Here is a 27,966-nt window from a genome sequence, read left to right on the forward strand (position 1 = left end):
GGAAGGAAGGAAGGAGAAAAAAATACATTATGCTCCTAGAAAAAGAGGAAAATTGATCAAATTGGCTGGAGGAATGTTGATTTTGAGGCCAATATACACAATAAAAAAATAAAAGTTTTCTAGACAAATAAAGGAGACATTTGCCCTAATTTTAAATGCAGTTATGATAATATTATTCCTTAAATGTCTATTATTCTGAATAAATTATTGTTAATATTATTTTCTTTTAAATTCATGTTGTCAATTCTTACTGCTTACTTAGTTAATAATTTGCTTTTACAAGCATTTATTTGTTTGTTACAATTTTCAATGTGGATCTACATAATAAACTAAAGAAGACACATATCAGAGGCCATTTAAAACTTATTAATATTACTTTCTCACACTTATTTTCATTTTGTCCTTTCTAATTTGGTAGTATGCTTACCAAATATTTTAAATTTTATGCTTCGAAAAATTTAAGTCAAAACTATTCCCTAGCCTACTCTACTCATTTTAATGATAAATGACTGCAGATCTCCACTTGAATTGGTAAAATAATTCAAACAAAAATATTCAAACATGTTGCAAACTGATTTCATACATTTCTTGTACTTGTGATATACTGTGTCACATGTACATTTAAACCTGTTAATAATTTCGTCATTGTAAATTTTCTTTTACAGCAGTAAGATTCAATGTGCTTTTGAAAATATAATACTTAACTGAATAAAACAAAATATGAGTGAAAAATATAAAGCTGGAAAGACATAAAGAAACAATGAAATGATAGTACTTAATTTTTCAGATAAAAAAATCAGAATCACAAAGGTATTGATTTTTACAAACGAAGTAGTATTTAAAAATTAGACTCAAGTTCATCTGGCATTCAATTCACTGCTCTACCTATTGAATGTAAGGGCCTGAAGCCATTTTGAATATATCGTACTTTCCAACTCCCACTGAAAGCCTGCATTCCCTTAATGACCTCTTAAGTGCTAATTGAACACTTATCGAATGCCTACAATTTAGGGAATATATTAATCCCTGAGACAGCCATCAATTTTTTAAGATCTCACATAAGAAAGAAACATATTATAGAAAGGTATTTATACTTCAGCTCTCACACATTAATCCTCGTGCTTAGGCTGGGTTGAGGGGGATAAGGGAGGATGCGGATGGGGATCTGGGGAGGGTCTGAAATAGGCAGGACTAAAGGGTAAGGCATACAGAGAACTTAATTCTCCTTTCACATAATAGTGTTTCAATTATTAAAAGCACATATTATGCTCCCTCGTAGATCTCACATCTCTTTACACTTTCCATTTCCTCTTTAATCATGTTTCAAATCCTCCTTGTGATTTCCAAGGTGTGACATTCAGTGCTGAAGCAAGATCCACAAATGATTAGATCACTGTGGGACTCAGCGGAACATTCACAGACTCTTTCTAGATAAGTCGGAGTCAACATTTTAATGCTTCAAATCCACCTGGGCAGGAGTTTTGTTTGCATTCTGTTGGCTTGCTTGCTTAGTTGCTCGTTTGTTTGTTTGCTGTAAAGAGGAGTAGCTCAAAGCCAATCTGATTCTGATAAATGGCCAAGGTATATAATTCCTGGCCCAAACACTATGTTTCTTTTTTTTATTATTATTTTAATCCTAAGATTGCAATTTTAATAGTTACAGAATTCCTTACACTCAGGCTAAGTTTATATATAAATATGCCAAGTTTACATTTGACATGTTCACATGGACTACTTCTAAGCAAAATCTTAAATATCTGAATAAGAACATGTACTTTTTATAATTTAGCTAGGATCTTATATTTTTACACTGGTAATTTTTAGCTTTTTATGTTATTTCTAACTGCCCAGATATTTGTGGTTCCTGATTATGTTTTGCAGTATTTTCACTATTTTCTCAGCTCTGCATTTTGTGGAAATATTTTCTGTATATTCATTTAAATCTGATGAATAAGTTAACGGACAAGAACATAAAAAAGAGTCCTGAAGAATTCAAAAAAAATTCCCTCCAGAGTGACATAAACATTTAGGCATGGTTATTCAATCCATTTCTAATCTGTCCTCTGAGTAACACCAGAGACCTTGCCTAGGGCTATATTGACTTTAAAAGCACTTTAGACTGCCTTTGATGCACTGCTGTGCCAGTAAAATGATTTACCATCTTACACCGAGGCTGATAATTCCTAGTGTTGTTTTACAAAATAAATTTGGCATAGAGCTAAATATCATATGAAAGTTTTTCATGTGATACATAATCAAAAGCTTACTTCAAAGCATATTTTAAAATAGATTAGGAAAATTGTTGCTTTTATGAGATTAAATCTCTTGAACAATTTGAATCTCAGTATTTCAACAAACACATTATTAAGCAACAACACAGGTATACGTATATTTAAAGACATACTTCTAATACACAATCCACTTCATTGGTACCAGGATAATAGTTTCCTGGAAGCAATAAAATCCACAAGATTCTTACCAAAAAAGCTGGGAACCTTGGTTGATTGTGGAGTCTGGGAGTTATTCACAGCACTGAGCTGGGTTCCATAATCATCCACCTGGAAACCATTCACTGGAAAAAAATACAGCCAATTAAAATAGATAAACATTGTCACAATCTCATATTTGGACTCATGAAGCATACAACAGATAATAAAGCAGACTTCTGGCAATTTCATTCACATTGCTATGTTAAATTAGCAAACAGTGAATCTTTAAATATATTGTAAGGTAATACTTTCATGAGTAACTGTAGTTCTTGGTCAAAAAAGCATGACAGTTAATGTTTAAGTCATCCCTTTAATCAATGTTACAGGCAGATAAAACTAATTGATTTTAGGTGGTAGTTTTCATTAACTGTTTGCTCTCATATTTGTATAAATGTGAAAGATTTCAACAATTCTATTGCGCCAAAATTGTACTGCAGTATTCTCAGGAAGAAAAATTAAATAATGCAACATAAAAAGAATTAGATCTATGAAAATAATTTCTTAATTTTCTATGCTTTTTAAAAAACTATAGTCACAAATCTCACATTTAATGAATACATATCTTCATTTGCATGGCTAAAACAAAATCTGAGTAAGCTTGAATATGATCTGAGATGCCTTAGTTTTAAAAGAATGCCTATAAATGTACTAAAATGAAATGAGAAATAAACTTACAACCATCTTCACAGGTGTTCTTGCATTCTTCCAGTGTCTCAAAATTGTTCATATTGCCCAGGCATCCACCATACTTGAAACGTTCGCACTGTTTTGACTGATTGTTATAAAAATACCTGGTAATATAACCTCGACATATTCCAGGATCTTCTTCCAAAAAGCAGAAATCTGGCTTTTCTAGAAATTATAAAAATGTCAGAAGGCAATATGCTTTTGTGTAAATAAATTACTGATTTTAATAAAATTTATAAATAACTGGCTAAGTTATTTAAGGAGTAAGCATAAAAATTAAAAAGTAAAAATCTAACTTTATCCACAGCTATACACTATTAAAATTATCTATCATTATTTTGGGAATGGCATTTCAAATTCTAAATTTCTCATTGTAAAGTAATAGAGAGTTAACTATCATTTTTTTTACGAATTTAAGGAATAAAATATTATTTTACCATGTACCACTCTTGCTTTGAAATTACAAAACTTTATGGCAAAAATGTGGTTTAATTATTTTTAATATGTTTATGTGTATTAACATTTCGGAAAGGTCTATGAACATTTCAAGTTATTGAGGGTGGCTTCTCAGGAAAAGCAGTTTAGTGTGTTGCTTAACAAAGCTACACATTGTGCACATGTACCCTAGAACATAAAGTACAATTTTAAAAAAAAAAGAATGGTTTAAATTCTTAAAAATTGAAAAAGAAGATTTGAGGGGATGAAGTTTTCATGGCTAGCCTTAGAAGTTCCTGAATTCTTATGCGGGAATTAATATCTGTACTAGGTAGCACATCCTCTACTGCTGTGTTAATTTTATTTTTTCCTTCTTCTTGTCATTGGAATGACTTCAATAATGCAGTGGCAGAAAGGAAATACATGTTCAAGGATTGGAGAGGCTTTTGGCAAAAGACTAAAACTTCTTCTTTGATAGTGCTCCAAAGCAGGCTAAACACAGCTGTCATAGTTTGTTGTGCCACTGTGATCTACACCACCAGCTCTGTCTACATGCCTGCACTGTGAAAAGAAGTGAGCTAATTTTCAAAATTATTATGTGCACAGGCATATTTGGCTTGAACTTTTAGAACAAAATTCCAATTTTTCAATTTTTTTCCTGCAAGTATATTACCATATTGGCAAAATTGAACTGTGGTAACCTTTTTCATCTTAAAGCAACTTGTTCTTCTATGTCAGGGAAGCAATACCCACAAGTATTTTACTATGAAAAAGAACATGTATTTAATAATGTTAATGATTTCTGCAACAGTTGCAGATCTATAAAAGAACCAACTCCTTATTAAAAAGTTATTTTATTAAGTAAAACTTACTACTATAATATAGTTTTAAAAGTCTATTTTCTGTAACTTTTCAATGTATTAATTTGAAAGTTAACTTTGTTTCTTCTGTTTTGCCTCTTGTTTTTCCAAATGAATGTTTTTATGATGTTTAGTTAAGTGTAATAATATGTGGGGGAAAGGAATAAAACAATTCTTTAAAATTTTATAACATTTTATAAGGTAAAAAATACATTGAATTACTATCATATGATTTGTTTTAGTTTTAATGTGTACTTTAAATGAAATGTTAAATAATCTGAACAGAGGATGCAAAAACTTTGTTTGCCAAAAGTGGATGTGGGAAAAATATTACATATAAAAACATAAAAGTATAACAAATTATGCTGATAAGTATAATTAAGACACTGTACATGTACATAAATATATACACCTGATATGTACCCACAAAAATTAAAAATAAACAAAACAACAACAAACAATAAACTGTAAAACTGAAAGTTGCTATTTTTTATATGAAACCACATTGGGAAACATGAACTTACTTGAAGACAAAGTTGAAAATAGACACATGTAAAATAATTCTTTTTTGACCTGCAGTTTAAACTACAGTTGTAAATCAAGAAATTAATTTCCCATTTTCTTCAGGTAAATAAATTAACCTTCTTATTGAATTTGCATACATAACCCTTGCTCTAAGTTGGTGCTCAGTTGAAATTGAGTAACACAGAATGCAGACTGGATAAGCTACAGCATTATTACTGTCAACTTTTGTTTGTGTCTGAACACTTGGGAATTGTCTTGGACCAAACTTTATTTCTAAGGGATTGTATTAAATCTCAAATCTATAATGGCCCAATGTTAGGAAGCATAATATAAAGCTAACTCAAAATTGATCAAGTCTTTGTTATGAATAGGTGTTAGCATGTAAGCATTTTTAACATTCATGTGAACACAGCTTTATTCTCTAACTTTCATATAAAATATGAGTTAGGAATGATTGAATTTTGAATTATAAATACACACTTTATAGCATAATTTTACATTAAAATGTTACCTGTATTTAATTTTTTTCTAATTTTATGTTTTTGGTAAAAGGTCCTAATATTTAAAGCTTGGTATTTTCTTTCACAAAAATATTTATTTCCCTTTGTAGACAAACACTTCTTTATTATAAATATGCTATTTTATTTGATACTACAGATAAAGCCTTCATTTAATGAAAGTTCTAAACATTTTTGTCAAGATTATTTTAATATTTACAGGAACCTATTTTTTAAAATTGTCAGTACATACATTTACTTATGTTTCTTGTACAAACTTTGCTATTATCTTTATTTTATACATTCTGATTCCAATTCTGGTCAGTGATTTGGGCCTAAAGATTATCAATGTGTCACAGAAATTTTCAAATATTTCCCACATAAATAAATCAAAATAAATAAAATTTAAATGCACTTTGAATTTTGTGGTCTTTCATGTCCTGAGTTAAACTATTTTATCTCTTTGTTCAATATTTTCTCATTGAAATGCAAATGCCATAACTGACAATTGGACCAAATCAGTTTCTAGACCTTTATTAAAAAGAGGCTGGTTTCCCTGATCCATTGATACCATTCTTTCTTGTGCTAATATGCTTGTGAAAAAGTAATTATTTTTAGCTAAAAACAATAAATAACATGATTTAAATTACACAATTAAACATACACATACATGCTAGATATTTATTTTTAAATATCTCCACTTACTTTTGCATGTATAACTGTTGACAACTCAAGACACATACATCCATTCCAGGGAATATTTGGTGAAACTTGCTAAAGCCACACAATGCTGAGATTAACAAGTGATTAGAGATCAGAGAAATAAAGTAAGACTCAAAACATCTAAATCTCTATCTGGAAGATGTTAAAATAGCATGTGTGGCTCTGGACTATGATTGAACTAAAACTAAATATACTACATTAGAATTAGAGTAAATATGGTGTTTGGAGCCTCCTCTGACAAATATAATGCATATATTTTCCTAATTTGATTATGTCCATTGAAACACATAATAAATCATTTCGAAAATGACATGATCAATTTCTCATATGTGTTTATGATCAATCTCTTTTATGGGTTTTTTAAATCAATCTCAGAGAAACTTAAGAATTGAATATCTATACTGAATCAAGAACCAGAAAAAACAAACAAGGAAACAAAAAAACAAAAAGTTGAATATCCAAATGCCTTATATAAATGTTCCAAATTTACAGACAAATAAATATTCACCTTGTTGCAATGTCGTCTGTATAATCCTGTTTGCATTGTCTGTAATCAAAAGAATATATGAATATCAATTGTCACAATTTATGATGTCATACTATGAATTTGAATTTAACAAACAAGAGTGATGCATTTATTACGATTAAAATTATTCTTATATAGAAAGTCTTAATAAAATTGAATTTCTTTTTCTTTTCTCTAAAAATTAATCTTTTCTATTTATTGTAACCATAAAGCCACTTCATTTCAATAGAGTTTTTTTTTTTTTGAAATTGTGATAAAACTTTCTAACACACTTACAAAGCTGAGAATTCATAGTGACTATGTCTACCGTTCAGGAGATCTGTACTAAAAGCAATTATTTAAAAAATGTGAAATGTGAAAGTAATTCAAGCAGCCTACATTACATATAAAAATAATTTGTTAGATACCTGGGAATAAAAGTGAAATTAACCAGAATTATTTCCTTTCCTTATTCTTTCCCTTGCTTCATTGTCTCAACCCAATCGCAAGTTTCATTATTATTACCAATGTAGAGAAGAAAAGGCATCTAGGACAGGTTGTTTGGTTTAACATTTGAATTAACGGAATCATTTCCCTCTAAAACTAGAATGTTAGTTGTCTTTGTCCTACCATATTCCAAATATGAATTCTAAGTTCTAATTTAAATGATAGGTAATGAAATTTAAATTGACAAAAATAAGTCTATGAAGTTTTAATTTGCTCGCATAGACATTAGGAAAGTTGAGTCATATTTATTTTGTTGTGGAATCATTTGTTTTACAGAGAAAAGCTTTGGTTAAAGCAGGTTACCATTAGTTATATGACCAGAGAGATAGAAAGGGAGCGAGAGAGAGGAAGGAAGAAAGAATGAGAGAAATAATATGAATTGGGTTATAAGCCTCTTTTAGCAACAGGATCATCCTTTTTTTCTTGAAATAGTTAATTCTTCTATGGAGAGTAAAATGTCTATGAAAGGGAAACTAATGGACCCAAACTTCTTTTAGAATTGTACTATGTTTTATTCAATAGCCTTTTAAGAAAAAGAGGTGTGTGTGTGTGTATATGTATTGCCGCATCTGTTGAAGTAAGTTGTTTGGTTTACTTTGCTTTCACTGCAACTAACCAACTTCATATTAATGTTTTCAACTAGATTGTAGACTGTCATATACTCTGACATTAAAATATTTAGATATAAAACTAATATGTTATGATTTAATTGATAAGGAGAAAGAAATGTATACATATAATAAGTACATAAGACTAGAACACTAAACGTCTTTCATTTGTGATTTACCTATTGACAATAGTCATAGGGTGGGAATATATAAATGCTTGATTAATACAATTTTTGAAAGAACGTCTATTTTGTTTGCTGTTACATTCTCAATAGGATTAATTCAGGTAATATACATGCCAACTAACTCAATGTGGTTTAGCACACTAGAATTTTAAGTGTATCTATATTACCAATAATTATCTTTGAGGAATCTAATAATAATAACCTTGGACATGATAATTTGTATGGCAATAGCAGTATGAAAGCAATTAATAGTTGAAAAAGATTTATAGCAAATTATCGAGTTTTCTTAGATTTAGGCAGGACAAACCATTTAACAATGCTTTTTAACGAGCAATGAGAGAATGTTAGACTAATTTCCATTCTAGTACTTTTTTGAATTTCAACTTATACGAATTTGTTTTAATATTTCATTATGAATATTAAAATGTAAGACTGACAACAAAAACATCCCCAAATTTGCATTTGGTTGACACACACTGGCATATGGTATTTATACCTCAAACTGACTTACTGATTTTTGTTTCTAAATCCATTCAAAAGTGTGCCAGATGTAAACAATGATATGTTCATCTGGGTGTGCAAGGAGAGTGTTAGATAAATACCACTTATGTGAAGTTGGTAGAGAGTGTTGTTCAAATCTTTTATATCCTTAGTGATTGTCGTTTACTTTTTTTGTCAATTACTGAAAAAAAGGTGTCTTGGACTATGTAAACTGAACTGAGGAATTGTACACTCTGACTTCTGCCAATTTTTTCTTTAAAAATTTTGGAGTTTTATAATTAGGACCATGCACATAGACATTAAGGATTGTTGTGTCTTTTTTATTAATGGACTCTATTATAAATATCTTTCTTTCCACCTGGTAGTATATCTTATTCTGTAGTCTACTTTTACTAATCATTCTTATGATTAGTGCTTACATATTATATCTTTTTCCATCCTTTCACTTTTAATCACTCTGTCTTTATTTTTAAAGGGCCTTTCCTATAGACAACATGCAGTTAGTTAGTTCTTGATTTATTTTTGCATACAGTGTGATAATATCTACCTTTTAGCTGGAGTGACTGGACTATTAAATTTTAATTTAATCTAATTATCATTAGAGTTGATATATTACAACTCTAATTACATTAGAGTTGATACGTTACAACTCTAATTACATTAGAGTTGAGTACAAATATCACTATTTGATTTCTGTTTCTCATTTCTTCTTTGTTTCTGTTTCCCTCTGTTCATGTCTTCTTTAGAATGCCTGTAATTGGGTATTTTAATAATAATTTCATCTTCATTATGGACCTATTTGTTATTTCTGCTTATTCCATGTTTTTAATGGTTGCTTTAAAGATTAGAATGTACTAATCCATTACAGTCTAGTGTCAAGTAATGTATGCCATTGTTACCTGTAGAAACCGCAGAACTTTACAACAATAATCTCATATTTTTCTCCTTCCTTCCTGTGTGCTTTAATTCTAAATCCTTTAATACTAATTGTACTGCTGCTCTACCAGGAATAAATTTCCCCAGATAATGTTGATTTGAAAAGCGCTTATTTTAAGAAGTAGATTACTGATTGGCACTTTTTTTTTCTCTTTCGGTTCTTTATTTTTTCTTTTTAAAAATTTATTTCTTTTTTATTTTCATAGATTTAGGGGTTGGAAGTACAATTTTGTTATGTGGTTACATTGCATAGTGGTGACGTGGATTTTAGTGTAACCATAACTCAAATAGTGTCCATTGTAACCGTTAGATAGATAGTTTCTCATTCCCCAGTCCACTTTCATCCTCTTATTTTTCTGAGTGTCCATTGTCTATTTGTCTGTTATTCTACTATGCTCACATGTACACACTATCTACCCCACACTTATAAATTAGAACACGTGGTATTTGAATTTCTGTTTCTGGTTATTTCACTTAAGATAATAGCCTCAGGCCGGGCGCGGTGGCTCAAGCCTGTAATCCTAGCACTTTGGGAGGCCGAGACGGGCAGATCACGAGGTCAGGAGATCGAGACCATCCTGGCTAACACGGTGAAACTCCGTCTCTACTAAAAAAAAAAAAAAAAAAAAAAAAAAAGATAATTGCCTCCAATTCCATCCATGCTGCTATAAAAGACATGATTTTATTTTTAAGGGCTGAGTAGTATTCCTTGGGGAATATGTATATATACAAATATCACATTTTCTATACCCAATCATCTGCTAATAAACACTTCTGTTGATTTTATATTTTTGCTATTGTAAATAGTGCTGTGCTAAACATACAAGTATAGTTATCTTTTTTATATAATGATTTATTTGCTTTTGGGTAGATATCCAGTACTGGGATTGCTGGAACAAATGGTAGTTCTATTTTTTGGGTCTTTGGGAAATCTCCATACTGTTTTCCATAGAGGTTATACTAATTTACATTTCCAGCAACAATGTATAAGCATTCTCTTTTCTCCTAATCTTCAACATCTGTTATTTTTTGCCTTTTACTAATAGCCATTCTGACTGGTGTAATATGGTATCTCATTGTGGTTTTAATTTGTATTTGTCTGATGATTAGTGATTTTCAGCCTTTATTCATATGTTTGTTGGCTGCGTATATGCTTCTGTTGAAAAATACCTTTTTGTGTCCTTTGTCCATTTTTTAAATGGTTTGTTATTTTCTTGTTGAATTGTTTGAGTTACTTGTAGGTTTTAGATGTTAGTCTTTTGTCCAATACACAATTTGAAAATACTTTTCTCATTCCTTAGGTTATCTGTTCACTCTGATATTTCTTTGTCTGTGCAGAATATTTTTAATTTAAGTTACTTGTGGTCAACTTTAACTCTCATTTGTCAATTTTTGTTTCTCTTGCATTTGCTTTTGAGGATTTAGTCATAAATTCTTTGCCTAGGTCAATATGTAGAAGAGATTTTTCCAGATTTTCCTCTAGAATTATTATAGTTTCAGGTCTTACATTTAAGTCATCGATCCATTTTGAGTTAATTTTTGCATAAGGCAAGAGACATTGTTCCAGTTTTATTCTTCTGCATGTGGCTATCCAATTTCCCAACACCATTTATTGAATAGAGTGCCCATTCATCACTGTATGTTTTTGCTGATTTTGTCAAAGAACAGTTGGCTGTAAATAAGTGTTACAGCCAGGAGGGAGGCTGTACCCTGCAAAGCCACAGAGGCAGAGCTGCCCAAGGCCATCGGAGCCCACCTCTTGCATCAGTGTGACCTGGATTTGAAACATGGAGTCAAAGGAGATCATTTTGGAGCTTTAAGATTGGACTGCCCCACTGGATTTTGGACTTGCATGGGGCCTGTAGACCCTTTGTTTTGGCCAATTTTTCCCATTTGGAACAGCTGTGTTTACCCAATGCCTGTACCCCCATTGTATCTAGGAAGTAACTAACTTGCTTTTGATTTTACAAGCTCATAGGCAGAAGGGACTTGCCTTGTTTCAGATGAGACATTGGACTGTGGACTTCTGAGTTAATGCTGAAATGAGTTAAGAATTTGGGGGACTATTGGGAAGGCATGATCAGTTTTGAAATGTGCAGGCGCATCGTGTAAGCTGTCGATGGATCTACCATTCTGTGGCCTGGAGGACAGTCACTTTCTTCTCACAGCTCCACTAGGCAGTGCCCCAGTAGGGAATCTGTGTAGGGGGTCTGACTCCACATTTCCCTTCTGCACTGCTCTAGCAGAGGCTCTCCATGAGAGCCCCACCTAAGCAACAATCTTCTATCTGGGCATCCAAGCGTTTCCATACATCATCTGAAATCTAGATATAGGTTCCCAAACCTCAATTCTTGACTTCTGCACACTCTCAGGCTCAATACCATGTGGAAGTTGCCAAGGCTTGAGGCTTGCACCCTCTGAAGCTCTGGCCCTAGCTCTGCATCGGCCCCTTTCAATCATGGCTGGAGTGGCTGGGACACAGGGCACCAAGTCCCTAGACTGCACACAGCACAGGGACTCTGGGCCCTAGTCCAGGAAACCACGTTTTCCTCATAAGCCTCCAGGTCTGTGATGGGAAGAGCTGGCACAAAGGTCTCACATGCCCTAGAGACATTTTTCCCATTGTCCTGGTGATTAACATTCAGGTCCTTGTTACTTATACAAATTTCTGCAGCTAGCTTGAATTTTTCCTCAGAGAATATAATTTTGTTTTTTTCCTTATTTTTTCTTTTTCTATCTTGTTTATTTATTTATTTATTTTATTATACATTAAGTTCTAGGGTACACGTGCACAACATGCAGGTTTTTTGCATATGTATACATGTCCCATATTGGTGTGCTGCACCCATTAACTCGTCATTTACATTAGGTATATCTCCTAATGCTATCCCTCCCCACTCCACCCACCACATAACAGACCCTGGTATGTGTTGTTCCCCAACCTGTGTCAAAGTGTTCTTATTGTTCAATTCCCACCTATGAGTGAGAGCGTGCGGTGTTTGTTTTTTTGTCCTTGTTATAGTTTGCTAAGAATGATAGCTTCCAACTTCACCCATGTCCCTACAAAGGACATGAACTCATCCCTTTTTATGGCTGCATAGTAAGTATTCCATGGTGTATATATGCCACATTTTCTTCATTCAATCTATCACTGATGGACATTTAGGTTGGTTCCAAGTCTTTGCTATTGTGAATAGTGCCGCAATAAATATATGTGTCCCTGTGTCTTTATAGCAGCATGATTTATAATCCTTTGGGTTTATACCCAGTAATGGGATGACTGGGTCAAAGGGTATCTCTAGTTCTAGATCCTTGAGGAATCACCACACTGTCTTCCACAATGGTTGAACTAGTTTACAGTCCCACCAACAGTGTAAAAGTGTTCCTGTTTCTCCACATCCTCTCCAGTACCTGTTGTTCCCTGACTTTTTAATGATTGCCATTCTAACTGGTGTGAGCTGGTGTCTCATTGAGGTTTTGATTTGCATTTCTCTGATGGCCAGTGATGATGAGCATTTTTCATGTGTCTGTTGGCTGCATAAATGTCTTCTTTTGAGAAGTGTCTGTTCATATTCTTTGTGCACTTTTTGATGGGGTTGTTTGTTTTTATCTTGTAAATTTGTTTGAGTTCTTTGTAGATTCTGGATATTAGCCCTTTCTCAGATGAGTAGATTGCAAAAATTTTCTCGCATTCTGTAGATTGCCTGTTCACTCTGATGGTAATTTCTTTTGCTGTGCAGAAGCTCTTTAGTTTAATTAGATCCCATTTGTCAATTTTGGCTTTTGTTGCCATTGCTTTTGGTGTTTTAGACATGAAGTCCGTGCCCATGCCTATGTCACAAATAGTATTGCCTAGGTTTTCTTCTAGGGTTTTTATTGTGTTAGGTCTAACATTTAAGTCTTTAATCCCTCTTGAATTAATTTTTGTATAAGGTATAAGGAGGGGATCCAGTTTCAGCTTCCTACATATGGCTAGCCAGTTTTCCCAGCACCATTTACTAAACAGGAAATCCTTTCTCCATTTCTTGTTTTTGTCAGGTTTGTCAAAGAGCAGATGGTTGTAGATGTGTGGTATTATTTCTGAGGACTCTGTCCTGTTCCATTGGTCTATATCTCTGTTTTGGTACCAGTACCATGCTGTTTTGGTTACTGTAGCCTTGTAGTAGTTTGAAATCAGGTAGCGTGATGCCTCCAGCTTTGTTCTTTTGGCTTAGGATTGTCTTGGCAATGCGGGCTCCTTTTTGGTTCCATATGAACTTTAAAGTACTTTTTTCCAATTCTATGAAGAAAGTCATTGGTAGCTTGATGGGGATGGCATTGAATCTATAAATTACCTTGTGCAGTATGACCATTTTCACAATATTGATTCTTCCTATCCATGAGCATGGAATGTTCTTCCATTTGTTTGTGTCCTTTTTTATTTCGTTGATCTGTGATTTGTAGTTCTCCTTGAGGAGGTCCTTCACATCCCTTTAAGTTGGATTCCTAGGTATTTTATTTTCTTTGAAGCAATTGTGAATGGGAGTTCATTCATGATTTGGCTCTCTGTTTATCTGTTACTGGTGTATAAGAATGCTTGTGATTTTTACACATTGATTTTGTATCCTGAGACTGCTGAAATTGCTTATCAGCTTGAGGAGATTTGGGGCTGAGATGATGGAATTTTCTAAATATAAAACCATGTCATCTGCAAACAGGGGCAATTTGACTTCCTCTTTTCCTAATTGAATACCCTTTATTTCTTTCTCTTGCCTGATTGCCCTGGCCAGAACTTCCAACATTGTGGTGAATAGAAGTGGTGAGAGTGGGCATCCCTTTCTTGTGCCAGTTTTCAAATGGAATGCTTCCAGTTTTTGCCCATTCAGTACATTATTAGCTGTGGGTTTGTCATAAATAGCTCTTATTATTTTGAGACATGTCCCATCAATACCTAATTTATTAAGTTTTTAGCATGAAGGGCTGTTGAATTTTGTCAAAGGCCTTTTCTGCATCTATTGAGATAATCATGTGGTTTTTGTCTTTGGCTCTGTTTATATGCTGGATTATATTTATTGATTTGCATATGTTGAACCAGCCTTGAATCCCAGGGATGAAGCCCACTTGATCACAGTGGATAAGCTTTTTGATGTGCTGCTGGATCCAGTTTGCCAGGATTTTATTGAGAATTTTTGCATCAATGTTCATCAGGGATATTGGTCTAAAATTCTCTTTTTTTGTTGTGTCTGTGCCAGGCTTTGGTGTCAGGATGATGCTGGCCTCATAAAATGAGTTAGGGAGGATTCCCTCTTTTTCTATTGATTGGAATAGTTTCAGGAGGAATGGTACCAGCTCCTTGTACCTCTGGTAGAATTCGGCTGTGAATTTGTCTGGTCTTGGACTTTTTGTGGTTAGTAGGCTATTAATTATTGCCTCAATTTTAAAGTCTGTTATTGATCTATACAGGGATTCAACTTCTTCCTGGTTTAGTCTTGGGAGGGTGTATGTGTCCAGGAATTTATCCATTTCTTCTAGATTTTCTAGTTTGTTTGCGTAGGGGTGTCTATAGTATTCTCTGATGGTAGTTTGTATTTCTGTGGGATCAGTGGTGATATCCCCTTTATCATTTTGTATTGCATCTATTTTCTTCTCTCTTTTCTTCTTCATTAGTCTTGCTAACAGTCTATCAATTTTGTTGATCTTTTCAAAAAACCAGCTCGTGGATTCATTGATTTTTTGAAGGGTTTTTTGTGTCTCTATCTCCTTCAGTTCTGCTCTGATCTTAGTTATTTCTTGCCTTCTGCTAGCTTTTGAATGTGTTTGCTCTTACTTGTCTATTTATTTTAATTGTGATGTTAGGGTATCAATTTTAGATCTTTCCTGCTTTCTCTTGTGCGCATTTAGTGCTATAAATTTCCCTCCACACACTGCTTTAAATATGTCCCAGAGATTCTGGTATGTTGTGTCTTTGTTCTCATTGGTTTCAAAAAACATCTTTATTTCTGCCTTCATTTAGTTATATACTCAGTAGTCATTCAGGAGCAGGTTGTTCAGTTTCCATGTAGTTGTGTGGTTCTGAGTGAGTTTCTTAATTCTGAGTTCTAGTTTGATTGTACTGTGATCTGAGAGACAGTTTGTTATAATTTCTGTTCTTTTACATTTGCTGAGGAGTGCTTTACTTCCAACTATGTGGTCAATTTTGGAATAAGTGAGATGTGGTGCTAAGAAGAATGCATATTCTGTTGATTTGGGGTGGAGAGTTCTGTAGATGTCTATTAGGTCCACTTGGTGGAGAGCTGAGTTCAATTCCTGGATATTCTTGTTAACTTTCATCTCGTTGATCTGTCTGATGTTGACAGTGGGGTGTTAAAGTCTCCCATTATCATTGTGTGGGAGTCTAAGTCTCTTTTTTGGGTCTCTAGGGACTTGCTTTATGAATCTGGGTGCTCCTGTATCGGGTGCATATATATTCAGGATAGTTAGCTCTTCTTGTTGAATTTATCCCTTTACCATTATGTAATGGCCTTCTTTGTCTCTTTTGATCTTTGTTGGTTTAAAGTCTGTTTTATCAGAGACTGGGATTGCAACCCCTGCCTTTTTTTGTTTTCCATTTGCTTGGTAGATCTTCTTCCATCCCTTTATTTTGAGCCTATGTGTATCTCTGTATGTGTGATGGCTCTCCTGAATACAGCACACTGATGGGTCTTGACTCTTTATCCAATTTGCCAGTCTGTGTCTTTTAGTTGGAGCATTTAGCCCATTTACATTTAAGGTTAATATTGTTATGTGTGAATTTGATCCTGTCATTATGATGTTAGCTGGTTATTTTGCTCGTTAGTTGATACAGTTTCTTCCTAGCATCAATGGTCTTTACAATTTAGCATGTTTTTGCAGTGGCTGGTACCAGTTGTTCCTTTCCATGTTTAGTGCTTCCTTTAGGAGCCCTTGTAGGGCAGGCCTAGTGGTGACAAAATCTCCCAGCATTTGCTTGTTTGCAAAGGATTTTATTTCTCCTTCACTTATGAAGCTGTCCGTTCTCAGATTTCAAACTGTGTGCTGGGAGAACCACTACTCTCTTCAAAGCTGTCAGACAGGGACATTTTGAGAATGTAATTTCCTTTTCACTTGCCTTGTCAAGCTGCAAATTTTCCACACTTTTATTTTCTGTTTCCCTTTTGAAACTGAATGCCTTTAACAGCACCCAAGTCCCCTCTTGAATGTTTTGGTGCTTAGAAATTTCTTCTGTCAAATACTCTACATCATTTCTTCAAGTTCAACATTCCACAAATCTCTAGGGCAGGGGCAAAATGCTGTGAGTCTTTTTGCTAAAACATGAGAGTCAGCTTTGCTCCAGTTCCTAACAAGTTCCTCATCTCTATCTGAGACCACCTCAGGCTGGACCTTATCATTCATATCACTCTCAGCATTTTTGTCAAAGCCTTTCAATAAGTCTCTTGGAAGTTCCTATCTTTCTCACATTTTCCTGTCTTCTTCTGAGTCCTGCAAACTGTTCCAACCTCTGCCTGTTACCCAGATCCAAAGTCACTTCCACATTTTCAGGTATCTTTTCAGCAACACCCCATTCTACTGGTACCAATTTACTGTGAGCAAGTCACATCTTACATGGACAGCGGCAGGCAAAGAGAGAGCTTATGCAGAGACTCCTGTTTGTTAAAACCATAAGATCATGTGAGACCCATTCACAACCACGAGAATAGCATGGGAAAGACCACCTGCCCCCCGCCCTGTCCCCCATGACTCAATCATTTCCCAGCAGTCTCTCTCACAACACATGGGAATTATGGGAGCTACAAGATGATATTTGGGTAGCGATACAGAGCAAAACCATATAACACACACTGTTAGAAAACCACAACCACTTTCACTTTCTAATCTCTAACAGCCATCTCCTCTCTTCAGAGAGACCACCATGCTGTACTTGGGTTTTCTTACTATAATGGCGGTTTTGAATGCCTTCACACAGGAAGCAGTGGAGATTGCAGGGCTCATCATATGTATTTACCTTCTCCCAGAGGTCACAATCCTACACTGCCTTTTGTTCAATGTTTGCAAACAGTAGTTTTTTACATTTTGCCCAGTTTTATAGTTCTTTATGTTGGGAGAGAAAGTCTTGTTCTATTTGTCCATAATGGCTGCAGATTAAATTCTCTCCCTAGGTGCATTTTTAAAAGTCTAGCCATATTTTTTCTATATACCAGCTATATCCTTATCAGTAGTCTGCTGTATAAAACACTCAGACATTCATACTATAATGGCAAGTGACTTTTTTTTTCATGGAGTCTTTCTTTGTTGCACAGCTGGAGTGCAGTGGCACAATCTCAGCTCACTGCAGCATCCACCTCCTGGTTTCAAACAATTCTCCTGTCTCAGCCTCTTGAGTAGCTGGGACTACAGGCACATGCAACCATGCCCAGCCAATGTTTGTATTTTTAGTAGAGATGGAGTTTCACCATATTGGTCAGGCTGGTCTAAAACTCCTGACCTTAGGTAATCCACCCGCCTCGGCCTCCCACAGTGCTTGGATTACAGGTGTGAGCCACTGCACCCAGCCTCAAGTGACTTTTGATAGATAATGAGGAGATGGGGGTAAGAGAGTTACATTTACATGCTAGCCAGAAATGATATTTTAAATGATGATAAGCAAGGCTATCACTGGTGAGCAAAATGATTACATTGACTAACCTTTAAAGAAAAGAGTAACTTTTGCACAGTGATAAACCATAAGACTTGAACTATACACATATATAAAAAGAACAGGTATGTATTTCAAAGAAGAGGCCAGTTGATGAAAATAAATCACCTGCTAAATGAAAGAGTGGGGATTAAAAAGAATGAGGCAACCAGGCTTCTAGCCAAGGTACTGACAACTAAGAATAATTCTCAACTCAACACAAAAGGATACTTGGCCCAATATGTATGGAAGAAAATGGGGTATAGAAATCTGTGATGAATGGAAAAAGACCAAGCAATCACAAAACCAAAGGCACCACTGAGAACCACTGAGCTGCCTAAACTGTGTTAGTAACATTCCTAGGGCATCTATGGAGAGGAAACAGAAATCAGTGCTGTGAGGTTAAGGAAATATATTCATGTCTATTCTCTTCTTTCAGCTCTGGAGCACACAACAAAACATCTTACAGAGTCACAGAGGAGAGAAGTTCACTCTTTTCACCACACTGAGGTTTTCCCACAGGCCAAGAGCACCATGATGCCAAGGCTGTTTAGTAAAAGGTATTTAGAAAGCAGTAACAGAGTGCGAATGCAGAGCTGCCTGATTGGCAAAAAACAAGACATCTAGTGTTACTAACCAGAGATATCATTTCTGTATCACCTCAATTGTATCCAGTCAGCTCTACGAACATGCTATGGTAGAATATTGGGCTAGAAACTAGGGAAATAAAAGCAACTCAGCTTATTCTATCCCTTGAGTAACTTACAATTTGGAAGAATAACCTGAGATTTAAAAAAAATTCAAAACTTTTTTCAGTAATTATTTGTAATTTATCTTAGTGAGAAGATATAAAATCTTCTTTTTATATTGTATAAAATTGCATTGTATAAAATTATTAATCTATTGTATAAAATTACAATAAGGTAATTAGCAAAATTTGCAAAACAAGTTAAATTTTAGTAGGATTAATGTAGAATAAAAGTTTAATATAATATGACATCCTTTTGAAATTTATAACTTAGTAATATTAATATAAAACATTGGATTTAGTAAAGTCCACAAGGGTCATCAGGGATGATTTTTCTTTTCTATGGTATTCTATTTTTATTTCCTGTAGTATTTCAAGGTTCCAATAATAAAAAAAACCCTTAAATTTCATATATAGTTCTACTATTTCATGCAGCTTACAATTTTCTAACAAGAGCCATAGAGCTTCAGTTTCCAGATTCATGATCTTGAGAGAAGACAGAGATGATACCATTGTGTTGACAAAGGAAAGACTAAATCAATGTAACTAACAGTTTTTCTTCTGCCAGCTGAGATTACAAGTCTGGGAGACTGAATTACACCCACTTTATTTCAAAAATACTTCACAATTCTGTGAACATGAGTTGAGGTTGTTTTCTTCTGTCTTTATTATGGAGAAGAGTGTAAGACAATAAATGAGGCCTCATATATTTTGTAATTCACTGATATGAAAAAATGAAAAATGATAGTTGAATGTGCAAGCTGACCTTATCTAAAATTTGATAATTTGCTTTAAAATGTCTCTGAGGCACATGGAGAGTTTCTGGTACCTATAAATATGGGTATTTCATGGTACAATTCAGAATTATCATTTTCCTTAAATGTTTTTAGACTTCCCTGAAAGTCTGAAAATGTGGAAATAAAAGATTCCTTGGAAATATTAAAATAGCATGAAATTGCTTTTCTCCCTAAATTATCAAATCCATAATTAGACTCAATAGCCGTAAAGGGTCTTGAGTAATAAGGATTCCCAGAAACCTACCTCTTGTACACACTTTTTTGCACTCTTCCAGACTTTCAAATCGATTCTGATTTCCTCCACATCCCCCATATATAAATTCTTCACATTGTCGAGTGAAAATATTGAAGAAAAATCTCTTCATGATTGCTTTACATGGGCCATCATCCGGCTTGAATGCACAAAATGAATGCATAAGTTTCAGTGGTGGTAGCTCAGTATCTAGAAGGTAAAAATAAAAGATATAACATGTAATCTCCATCAACACTATAATGATGTTCTTTATTTCCTCTTTAATATATCCTGATTTTAAGGAAAAGTGCAATAAAACATGCTGATAAGATAGTTACCAAAATTGTAGATAAAGTTAATAAATTCACCAAATGAGACACAACTTCTAGACTCTTGTTAGAGAGGTATTGCTTAAATCATACCAACCGAACTGGGAGGGAATTGAGTAGTAGTTGTAAGGCAACTGCATTCAAGTGGATGTGTCCCCAATAGACCTCTTCTTTTAACTCAGCTGGTGGACAGTTCTTTGAATTTCTCTCCTTAACCCACACTTGTTTCACTTTTTACACATAAAACAACTCTTTAAAAGCAACAGCATATTCACATTCATATATATATATATATACACACACACACACACACATATGTATATAACACTATATTAAACAATTCCCTATTTATGAAAATTTATGTGTTTGATGTTATGAAAAATATACTTCATGGTGCTTTTTTTTTTAACTTATCATACCATCCTTGGGTTTTAATAATGCTGAAATAATGTAAATAATGCTTTCTATGTTTTAAATAGAATGAGGCAATTCTTTTGACTTCAAATTATATATTTTTTCTTTAAATACTTAGCTACTAATTTTCATAACAGAATTTTCTATCCTGGGAGTGGGCATACAAATAGAGGAAACTCAAATAGATTTTTTAAACATTTTATTTTTTTCAAGTCCAATAAAATTAATACAAGCCTAATATTAAATAAGTTATATTTGTTTACCAGTAAAGATAGACACTGAAAACTGTGGGTGGTGCAACCAAAAGAATAATGACAAAAATGCCATATAATACTTCTTGAATATTTTCTGCATATTGAGTCTATGTATTTTCTATGTCTTTGGCAATTGATTATTAATCTCTTATGGGGAATATTGAAACCAATAAATGACCTAAACCAATTTTTCCTCTAGGGGGCAGCAATATTATATTAAATTAAACAGATGAGTACAAATATCTTGAAAAAAAGTGTTTTCATGCATTCTAAAATAGTTTACTTTTAACAACAACAAAAAAATGAATGGATGAGACATTAATATTTTCACATAAAATATTTTTAAAGCATAAAATACAGGATAAGTTTTTGGAGTATGATTGTCTCAAAAGAAATTTGTTTTAAATTTCCTGTAATTTCAAAAGGTGAATTTTTTGAAAGAGAAAATATGCATATAATAAAAGTTAAATTAGATAATTTTATTACTCGCATTCCACCCATAATATATTATTATTCTAATCATCAGTTTTGAATTCATAGCAAGTATTAGTTTTATTTTAGTAATGATAAAACTCTTTGTAACAAAATGATTGAAATGATATTGTTAATTTTTTATATGAGTCATAAAATTGTAGGTAGTATTTACAATCTTGGAAAGGTTAAAAATACAGTTTTCTATACATAAGTTGGCATTTTCATGCTGTTTGATTCATGTGACACTAATTATTTTTGAACATGTAAATTTTATCTCAACTACTAACACTGCTTTCAATTTTTAAAAATTCTAGTTAAATTTACATAATACCATCTCATTACTTCGATCTATTTGGTCAGTTGTTTTTTTTCAATTGAAATAAATTGAACTGACAGAACTGATAGAAGAGTATGTTTTTCAGGTCTAGAATTTGTTAAGTTAGAATAACATATGACAGAAAACTATTATGAAAGAGGGATAGTTTCAGTACCAAACACAGTTGTCATAAAATAGCTAATTAGCAAGTAAGAATGTTGATCAAACCTTTAACTAAAGTTGAGTTTTATGCACATATGTATTTGTGTGTCTTCAAATTTCTCTGGAGTTATTTTCAATTGACAAAATGTAATGTTTGTGTTTACCGACATGATTTTGAAAATAATTTTAAACCAATAACAGTGTCACTAAATCCAATAAATATCTATAGTCTATATATAAATAATTTTATCAAAATGAGTTAAGAAATATTGGTGAACATTGACAAGTTTAAATGTCATTTCTTTTTTTTTCAAATCCTTTAACATTTTATGTTGATGAATTTATCTAAAATATGATAATTTGCTTTAGAAGATCTCTCAGGCATATAGAGAGTTTCTGGTACCTACAAATATGAATACTTCATGGTAAAATTCTCCATTTTTCTTATATTAGATACACAAGTACTTTTTTTAATAGAAATTCATAACATAAATATAATTGAGGATTGCTAAAATACTTCCTAAAAATAGAAAAATGTATCAACCCAAATGACTTGTTAAAACATATTTTCTCTATCACTGAAGTTATAATTGTCAGTTTAAATTTAAAAATCATTGACTTTTTTTTCTGAGTGGCACATTTATGAATAATTGTAAATACTGTTTATATATTTTTGTCTTTACTTAAGGATTTTAGAATGCCGAGCTGACATTTTGAGTTGTTATGAGAAACAGGAAAAGTTGGTGTGAAGACCCTAAGTGGTGCATCTCACTTACAGCAGGCCCACACCACAACAAGTATCATCGAATTTCGTATCGTGAGTTTCTGAACTCTAGACATGTTTGTTTTGAAACCAATAAAAATGTGACCAATTAGTTTTTTAAATATTGGACCCCAGAATTCACATAATTTCAATTAACAAAGCAGGAATAAAAATATTCTGGCATTTTTAATTTTACAGCTGTATACCATTATCTCGAATTGCTGTAGAAATTCTCATATAATGTGATGTCATTCAGTCCCAAGTTAACATTACTTTAGAAATTTGGAGACATGTTATTGAGGCAGTGTTTCAGATAGAAAACTTAAATAAAAATCTGTATCTGCAAAACACAGGGAACTTTACCTAATACATGAGTTGCCATGTATATTCAGAAAAGTCATTTTTTAAAATCAATAATTTTTATCAGATACTATTTGGTGATTTCTCTACTTTTTATTTTTAATATATTTGATAGGGTTTATCATCAAGCTAAATCTTTTTTCCATTTTCTGCATTAAAAATACAGTCACCCTAAGTCCAATCTGGTATTTAGTAATTTCGCCAGCAGGTGGTGGCAGTGCACCACAAAGGCAAAAGCTGATAAACTGGCTGTAGTAGTACCTAGCAATAATAGCTAATGTTGCTCACTGAGTAATTACAATATTCTTGACATTTTTGTAACTGTACCCTTGAATGATCATAACCACCTACTGAGTTAAGCATTATTATCTTCATTTTATAAATTATAAAATAGCATTGCAGAAATTAAGTAAATGACTGATATTCATACCATAAATGATGGGTTTAAAATTGATCCTCATATGGTTTTACAACAGCTATCTCACACATTCTTAATAACTGCATGATATTGTCACAGATATGTGACTGAGATTCCTAAACTAGCATTTGGATCAAGCATACAGTTTTAATTATATAATTTCCACTCAATTAACAGCCTTTATTTTCAAACATTCACCTTTATGAAACTAAAAATGGTTTCAATAATAGAAGTAGGTGATACTTTTATAGAAATTTTCTAGGAGAAACACTAAATATTAACTTTTATGAATTATATTTTGTTAATTATTAGGTGATTGTTTGTCTTTATTCACACTTTAATGTATTTCTTATAGAAATCCTGTGTTAGAATATTCTTTGTGCAGTGATCTTGCAGTGATCTAAGCACAGCATCCCTGGACTCAAGCAATGGCCAGGTGTGCTGTGTGACCCACAGTGCCATGCCACTCCACCCAAAAGGGATGGAAATCTGCCTTGATTTTCATTTCTTATTTTGAAAAAACCCTTTTGAATGTGAATAATTGTGTATTGACCATGTGTCAGACACTGTACTGTCACTACAGATATGACAGTAAATTAGATGACAGCAGCCCCTTGTTCATGGAGCATATAGACACTAAGGACTTATGCAAATATTCAGAAAGTCCTGGGTGTTGTGCGAGTGAACGGTAGGATACCTAAATTAGCCTGAAGGGGTCAGCGATAACTTTCCTGAGACTTGAAATTGAGACTTGAGGGAAATGTTTACAGAGGTAATCATTAACTTCCAGCAGTCATGAGAAAGCAAAACACATACAGGGCAATGTAAAAGGAATTTAATCTGATCCATCCATATAAATAGAATTATGGTTTACATTAAATCATTCGCATTCGATGTCATGAATTTTATGTCTCGTAGTCTAAAAGTTACAATCCTGCCTTCCCCTCCCCGCCCCCTGCCCCATGTCCTGGGATGTTGGATAGAGGGCTTACTATATTTGCTGCCTGAAAACATGTCATGCCCTCGACTGTAAGAATATTCATCCTCTTGGAACTTGTTTGCGAATCTAGGGCTTTCAGGTAACTTACCATCTAAGAATCCACATGCTGCTTGCCTCTAATTAAATAATTTGATTTTTTTTTTTTTTTTTTCCTGGCAGGCAAGAACAAACATGTACACTTTATCTTCTCCGTGTCAGAAAATGTGCCAGACGCTTTTCCACTTTTTATATAAAAACCATAGAAAATCACTTATTTAAATTATTCATTTACAGCTTAGGACACTGGGAGTCAGAAAGTTTAAATAACTTATTCAGTCTCACAAAGGTACTAGGTGGCAAACTGCACCTGCAAACTCAGGTCTGTCTGATTCTAAATCCTACAAAAGATACTTGCCTTTCATTAAATGTTCACTCTTAATTTTCTCTCTTCTAGCCCAATGGAATTGTTTTAAAAAGCTTATCACCACTATTTTTATTATCATTTTTGTCTTATCTAGAAGTTAATTATAGATTATCCTCCCTGTTGATTGGACTGATAAAAAAAAACCTACTATTTACTTGTGAGAGAAGCAATAAAATTTGATGCATTTTTCTATTAATGATTACCTTATTTCAATTAAATAATATACTTCTATAAAATGATGTTATGACCTTAGCACCATGGGATAAATTGTATCTCCAAAATAGAATTTTTCAGATGTGAGATTGGGTTATTATAAAAATTTATTTTAAACAAAAGCAAAACAAAACTAGATAAAACTGCAACTAGCTGGTGAAGAGGTCTTTACGTCTAGCTTAAATATCAAAATTATTTGTTATCCACCTAAGTTTGGAAGCTTATAGTAATTTTAAATTCTGGCTTAATTACTGATGACTTAATTCTGGATTATTGATTGACTATGGCAGCAGCTGCAACAATTTCAGGAACTTCCTGGTTATCCAGTATTCATTTTCTCAGTCCAATTGAGGAGAATTGGACTGGGACAAAACAGGGAACACTTGGATTGATTTGCTTCTCACTTCCCACAAGTGAGGTTGTCTGTTTTTTTCCCTGTTAGGACTCATTTTATCCTCCACCTTCCTTGTTTCTGTAACCTCCGGAATGTTCGAATTTTAACCCATAAACTTTTGAGAAAAAAGCTGAATGAGGAATTGAAACTCATAATGTCCAAATTCCTATTTTCAAAAAGGCACATGAGGGTTTTTACTTAGTAATGTTTCATCTCTAGGAATTTTTTTTTTTTTTTTTTTTTTTTTTTAAGACGGAGTTTTTCTCTGTGGCCCAGGCTGGAGGGCAGTGGCACGGTCTGGGCTCACTGCAAGCTCCGCCGCCTCCCGGGTTCACGCCATTCTCCTGCCTCAGCCTCCCCAGCAGCTGGGACCACAGGTGCCCGCCACCATGCCGGCTAATTTTTTTGTATTTTCAGTAGAGACAGGTTTCACCGTGTTCTCCAGGATGGTCTCCATCTCCTGACCTCGTGATCCGCCCGCCTCGGCCTCCTAAAGTGCTGGGATTACAGGCGTGAGCCACCGCGCCCGGCCTCTAGGAAATTTTTATAACATGAATTCCCTTTGCAGAGCCCTCAAAAAACCAAGCTTGAATGAATCTCCTTCCTTTTCCCATCAACAGCAGCACTCTCCATGCTTCTGTCACTTTGTTTACTACATTATACGGAAATAAACTGTCCACCGTTCAGACTCCCCTAGGAAGCAGCGAGATTCTTGAGCACCTCATCTCAGCCATACCTGCTTCTCTAGCACCTTCCACAGTTTCAGGCCCAGAGGTATTTATTCACACTTTATTAAAGTACACTGAACACAGTCATTTTAAAGAGCTATTAGAGGTATCAAATAAGAATACATTTATGGAAATCTTTTTACATCTTAAACTGCTATACAAAAATAAGCTATCATTTTGTTTAATATTCTCTCATTAATACCAATGCTTGAGATTTCTGTCAACAGTTACTAATTTGCCACAAAATGTTACTTTAATAAAGGTATATATCCACACCATACAGTCTTCTCCATGCTCTATTTTTTATTTTTAATATTATCATTTTTAGACACAGAATTTTGTGGGATTAGATCTAACTTACATTACTAGATCCTTTGGTGTCCTGGTTGACTAGATTTTTATATTAGTCTTGACTGGGAAGTTATTTTGGAAATATGGGGAAGAAATTTTGAAATTAGTCTTGACTGGGAAGTTATTTTGGAAATATGGGGAAGAAAGAGAATAGCTGAAAACTCAGATGTTTGAAGTTCACTTTCTTCCTCACACTTTTCCTAGCCAAAGGGTAGCATCAAATGTCATAGGGAATTGCTTTTACAACATTTTGCTCCTTGCAATAGCCCAGAGCTACTCCAGTGTTTAATATTGTGTGCTGAAAAAAAGAGAGAAGTCTTTCAGCTAAAGTTACTTGGTTTTGGACTGTTTAACACACACACACACACACACACACACACACTAGGTATAATAAATTTCCAAAGAAAAATATCACTTCAATAAAAACTAATTTCCCTCTACAATGGAAAAATATGGTAGATTTTTTAGATTAAAATTGAGAGCTTTAACTAGCTTAAAAAGATAAATGCTTCTAATATTTTACCTGTGATAATTGTGTATTCTTCATCTTCCTCAGAATCAGCATTAAGAGCAGCAGGGGCAAGATTAAGCAGCAGGCATATGGAAACCCAAAGTGCATGTACTTTCTTCATTGTGTAAATCATCTCTGAAATACAGAACCCATACATATCAAATAAATAAAGTGTTAATATGGACTCATTTAGAGACCAGTAAACATCGTATTCGTACTTCATATGCCTATGACATTTTATGTGTATACACATACATTTCTCTGCGCTTACTCAATGAGTCATACTTAAAATATATATGTAGTATTCAGAATTATCGGCAAACACATTCAGTGCATATATTTATTAATATTCAAGCAAACAGGTCATATTTCAACTTTGAAAATATAAATAAAAAGGACAGTAATTGAGAGACATGGGTAAATGCTGATCGATATGGTGAAGTATATATTAAAGTCCATTTCCATGTGCAATCTTACTTTCTACATCTTTCACACAGCTATTCTTTCTTAGTCAGAACTAATAATTATTTAGGCATTTTTCTATTACTTCTTTAATGCAACTTTTAATTCCTGGCTTATCTTTACCTCTACTCTAGTTCTTCTTTTAAAAAGGAAACACATTTTCAGAATTTTCATCTTTGTTTCCTTTAAAAAATACATTATTTACATCAATTTCCTAACCAGATTTTCTATGAGACAGCAGACAGCCAAAACAGCAGACAAAAGAAGTGTCTGACATTCGAGTTAGTCCTTTTTCCCAGTTCATTATTCCCCAGTTTAGGGCGTTATCTGATTCAAAAGAGTTTCACAGAAAAGTGACTCTAAGTAATAAGCCATCACTTTACACTCTAAGGGAAACAGATTTCAATAGGAGAGTGGGAATTTACCTGTTTCAACCTTGTTTAAAGATCTATAGCCAAAAAAGCGAAAGAAAGAAAGAAAGAAAGAAAGAAAGAAAGAAAGAAAGAAAGAA

General features: G+C 33.5%; 1 protein-coding gene across 2 annotated transcripts in view; it reads right to left on the minus strand.

Annotated features, from left to right (window-relative positions):
• TFPI (tissue factor pathway inhibitor) overlaps positions 1-27,966 on the minus strand; it is a 96,228-nt gene that overhangs the window by 15,442 nt on the left and 52,820 nt on the right. For both annotated transcript variants that reach the window (XM_023212399.2, XM_023212400.2), the window contains 5 exons: positions 27,006-27,128; positions 19,916-20,113; positions 6,725-6,763; positions 3,165-3,341; positions 2,480-2,572 (listed from right to left, as the gene is read on the minus strand). In XM_023212399.2, the coding sequence (XP_023068167.1) occupies positions 2,480-2,572; positions 3,165-3,341; positions 6,725-6,763; positions 19,916-20,113; positions 27,006-27,126 (628 nt within the window). In that variant the 5' untranslated portion in view covers positions 27,127-27,128. The remainder of the gene's footprint in view (positions 1-2,479; positions 2,573-3,164; positions 3,342-6,724; positions 6,764-19,915; positions 20,114-27,005; positions 27,129-27,966) is intronic.

This window comes from Piliocolobus tephrosceles, chromosome 11 (assembly GCF_002776525.5).
Source record: "Piliocolobus tephrosceles isolate RC106 chromosome 11, ASM277652v3, whole genome shotgun sequence".
NCBI classification, from domain to species: Eukaryota; Metazoa; Chordata; class Mammalia; order Primates; family Cercopithecidae; genus Piliocolobus; species Piliocolobus tephrosceles.